This window comes from Orycteropus afer, unplaced genomic scaffold, assembly GCF_000298275.1.
Source record: "Orycteropus afer afer isolate SDZICR_OR568_19922 unplaced genomic scaffold, OryAfe1.0 scaffold00028, whole genome shotgun sequence".
Classification (NCBI taxonomy): domain Eukaryota; kingdom Metazoa; phylum Chordata; class Mammalia; order Tubulidentata; family Orycteropodidae; genus Orycteropus; species Orycteropus afer.
The window spans coordinates 1324020-1328422 of record NW_006921615.1 but is presented as its reverse complement, the minus strand read 5'-3'; the positions used below and the strand labels follow the sequence as shown (position 1 = coordinate 1328422).

The 4403-nt window shown below is 42.1% G+C and overlaps 1 protein-coding gene across 1 annotated transcript in view; it reads right to left on the bottom strand.

Annotated features, from left to right (window-relative positions):
* Positions 1-362: 362 nt before the first annotated feature.
* ZBTB14 (zinc finger and BTB domain containing 14) overlaps positions 363-4403 on the bottom strand; it is a 7139-nt gene continuing 3098 nt past the window's right edge. Inside the window, exon 3 of the mRNA XM_042780225.1 lies at positions 363-1709. Coding sequence (XP_042636159.1) covers positions 363-1709 — 1347 coding nt within the window. The remainder of the gene's footprint in view (positions 1710-4403) is intronic.

The window sequence follows — 4403 nt, the reverse complement described above, 5'->3', positions numbered from 1 at the left end:
ATGATTCTGTACAGCACACTTACCAGTGCAGCAAGAGAGTAGTTAAAAGTGGAATAGAAGTCTCTAAGTTCTAAATGAGACACTGGAGTTCAAAATCACAAAAAAAGGTGGGTAGGAAAGGATGGGACTTACTGGCAACATTAATACTAGACACCAGGCTGGACAGTGAAATGGTTTGGTCAGAACCTAGGAACGTATTTCCTGGAAAAGTTTTAAAAATACCTAGCCAAGCACTGCCTTGACTCCAGTGAGTACAATGCCCCATAAGTTTTCACAAAAAGAAAGGGACTAGCATTCATTGATTAGGCTCCATGTCCTCTCAGTCTCCTCCTCCCAGGCAGAGAGCTCCTGTTCCATCACCTCTAGCTACAGGCTATTGTTTCCAGCTGCTGCTCAGCTTCGGCAGCCATTGCTGCCGCCTGCAACTGTTCTGTCTCACTCTGGATGGCACTGGGGGTAACTTGCTTCCTTTCACTGTGCATATTGTTCTCGTGCCTTTTCAGATCAGAGGCCTTGGCAAAGGCCTTGGTGCAGGAACCACAAACAAAAGGCTTTTCACCTCTGTGTCTCCTCTCATGATCCTTGAGGTGGGACTTGTGTTTGAAGGCTTTGTCACACATGTGGCATGCAAAAGGTCTTTCGTTACTGTGGACTCGCTCATGCTTCTTTAGGTCTGGGGCGCGAATAAATGATTTTCCGCATACTTCGCAACTGTAGGGCTTATATCCTGTGTGGATTTTTAAGTGTTCTTTCAGGTGGGCCTGCGTGGTGAAACCTTTTGTGCACATTTCACAAACAAATGGCCTATCTGCTGTGTGGAGTTTTTCATGCTTCCTCAATCTGCCTTCATCAGAAAACGTCTTGCCACAGGCTTGGCAGGCAATCTGCTCACGGTGGTGTCCATAAAGCAAATACTCAAACTTCATGTCACTGGCAGCTGTTGTCCAGCCCGGGGTCTGTTCATCTTTCACTTCACTCATCCCATCATTAAAAGTTAAGGCTTGAGGGGTCTGGGACCCTAAATCTTTTGATTCTGGGGTCTCCATGGATTCTACTTCCTGACCGTAGCAATTTACTTTTCGAACTTCCTCACTCCCCAGCTCTTTCAAAATAGCTTCCTGAACCCTGAGCGTAGTTGTGGGTGACTTGCCATCCTCCTGGCTCGGGGGGGTGCCTTCTACTGTGCCGTCAGAAGGACTGTCATCCTGATCTCCAATTTCCTCCACATCATCATCCTGAGTGTCACCGGCATCACCCATGGGGCGGTTTATTTTGAGGCAATACTTACTTTTGGATTGACCATTATTTTCGTCAGGACTAGATACATCACGCTTTTGAGAACAAAGTTTATCCAAAAATCGGATGCCAAGAATCTGACCCGATGACATCATTAAGTTGACATCTTCTTTTTTGACGGAAATCTTTGCTGTGTACATGTAGTTCAGGACCTCTTCAAATATATCAGAACGAAGAAAATCTATTTCTATTACTGAAGAGCTATCAACCTCGAGCTTCTTGAAGAGCTTTTTGAAGTAGGTGCTGCAGGCAGCAAGGACACATCTATGTGCTCTGAATTTCACATCTTCAACCACGATAGCAATATCACAAAACTCTCCTTCCAGACGTTGTTCGTTTAGTGTTTTCAGAAATAGAGTTTTATGATCATCGTCATTGTATTTAATGGTTTCAGACATACTGATGAAAAACTCCTATAAAAATTTTTAAAAAACAAAAGTTTGGTAATTATGAATAATACTTTCCTATACAGAAAATAAAGCAAGATTTATTTTCATTTTCTGATCAATTTTGGTACCTAAAGATCTCAGAAAATCAATGTTAAGAGTCTGGTTCAAGTGTATGAATAGAAAAGACTGACCCCAATTTATTAACTTCCATATTGTTACTTCTATTTACCTTCAGTTTACTAAGTATTTGTCCAGCAGCGGTAGTAATAGGGGTAGGAGGAGCAGGAAGAGCAGTGGTGGAGTCTCTGGGTATGAAATCGGTTAGTGTTCGGCTGTTAACCAAAAGGCTGGGGGTTTAGTCCACCCAGAGGTGCCTCAGAAGAAGGGCCAGGCAATCTACTCCCAAATCATCAGCCACTAAAAACCCTGTGGAGCACGGTTCTACTGATACAAATGGTTGCCATGAGTCAGAAGTGATTTGACTGGTTACTACTAGTAATGATTATAATAGTAACTCTTACTGAGCACATAACACATGCCAGGTGTTGTTCTATATGCTTTATGTGTCTTAATTAAATCTTACTGGGGACAGAGGAAGGGGATGTATTACTATCCCTACTTTAAAGGTGAGGTTAGGAATTTGCCCAATACTCAACTGTGTCAAGGAGCTAGGAGTTGAATCCAAGCAATCCAGCTTCATGGCCTCTGCTTCCTGACAACTCGAGATAATAATGACAAACAGCTCAATTTCAAGGTTTAAGAAACAGACACAAGGCAAATATTCTCTAATCCTGTCTACTGTGTCTACTTTAATTCCAGGCATGGATGACAACTAAGTAAAATACTACTATTGTTCAGAGTTACAATTCCTTGACTGCTGTGGTCAGCTGCCATTGAGATGGCAAGCCCGTGCACAAGGGAACAAAATGCTGTCTGGTCTTGTGCTACCTCCATTATCAATTGCAGACCAGACTGTCACGATCCACAGGGGTTTCACTGGATTTTCAGAAGCAGATCACTAATGGACTTCCTTCCTAGTCCATCTTAATTTGGAAGCTCTGCTGAAACACACAAGCTTCTACTAACAGATGAGTGGTGACTGTACACTAGGTGCCCTGGCTAGGAATCAAACCCAGGTCTCCCGCATGGAAGGTGGGAATTCTACAACGGAACCACCACTACCCCTTGAAAGAGGGGACAAATCACTGTGGCCGAACTGGAGAAGGACACTATTGTCAATAGTCCATTCAGAGTTGTCTTCTAGTTTTTCCACACCTGTTCGGAGCCACTTCTAAACAACAGGGTTAAGGTTTAACGTGACCCTTGGAGAATTAGATGACATCTGGGAAAACAGTGAAGAGTGGTTTCATTCCCTTTGGATGCCAATCTATCTGCCATCCAGAGAAAAGTGTCATCAAGATTGGATGTACTAGACAAGTGCCACAAGTACTTTATAAGTAAAAGAGATTTAGAACTGGCACAAAAATCATCTGTTGCCATATTAAAGAAGTAATCTTTTAAAAATAATGTGGTCTCTATTTTTTCTTTTATAAAGCATTGCTTTCCTTTCATTCAACAAAAAAATATGAGAATTCAACAAAGTATAAATATGGGAAGAATAAAATTTTCCTAAAAAAAACAGAACTCATGGTGCATAATCAGAAATGAGATATGTATTTTAAAGCAAACACCAAGTCATAATCTCAACTTTCAATATCCAAAGTTATAATTACCATGAACAACTGAAGGCTATTATCTTAATGCTTTAAACACCAAATTCTTCAGATCAGAGTAATTCTGATCAGGCACACGCCAGACCTGCAAGAGAAAAGAACAAACAAGAGTGATGGAGCTTCCAATTGGTACAACAAACTACACAAAAACATTGTTCTACATCCTACTTTGGTGAGTAGCCACCAGGCTCCTAAAAGCTTGCAAGCGGCCATCTAGATGCAACAATTGGTCGCCCTCATCTAGAGCAATGAAGCGTGAAGAAACCAAAGACACATGGAAACAATTAGTCCAAGGGACCGGTGGACCATGTGAACCTCAGCCTATATGACCATGAGACCAGAAGAACTAGGTAGTGCCCAGCTACTAACATCAAGCACTTAGAAAGGGATCAGTACAGGAGATCCTGGTAGAGTGGGAGAAAATGTACAACAAAATTCAAAATCATAAAAAGGATTAGGCTTACTGGTCTAACAGAGATTGGTAAAACCCCCAAGACTATGGCCTCCAAAAAAAAAAAAAAACCTCCCTCACTGCCGTCAAGTCAATTTCAACTCATAGCAACCCCTCCTTGGGTTTCCGAGGCGGTATCTCTATGGAAGTAGATTGCCCAGCCTTCTTTTCAAGAAGTGGCTGGCAGGTTATACCAGACTTCTGGTTAGCAGTCAAATGCTACTATACCACCAGAGCTCCCTAGTCACCTAGAATTGAACTTATTCCTGTAGCTTCCAGTCAAACTGACAGGCATATAAGGCAGATAGATAGGTCAGTCCTTAGAACAACCAACCATGGGAGATCAAAACAGTATTTGCACAGAGGGACAGCTCAAGGGCAGGAATGCATAGGAAAGGAAACCAAAAGGTAACCACAGGGAGGAAGTGGGAGGAGAGCTCTTACATTACAGGGATTGCAATCAGTGTCATGAAACAAAATATGTATGAACTGCTGTATGGAAAATGTATTTGCTCTGTAAACTTTCACCCAAAA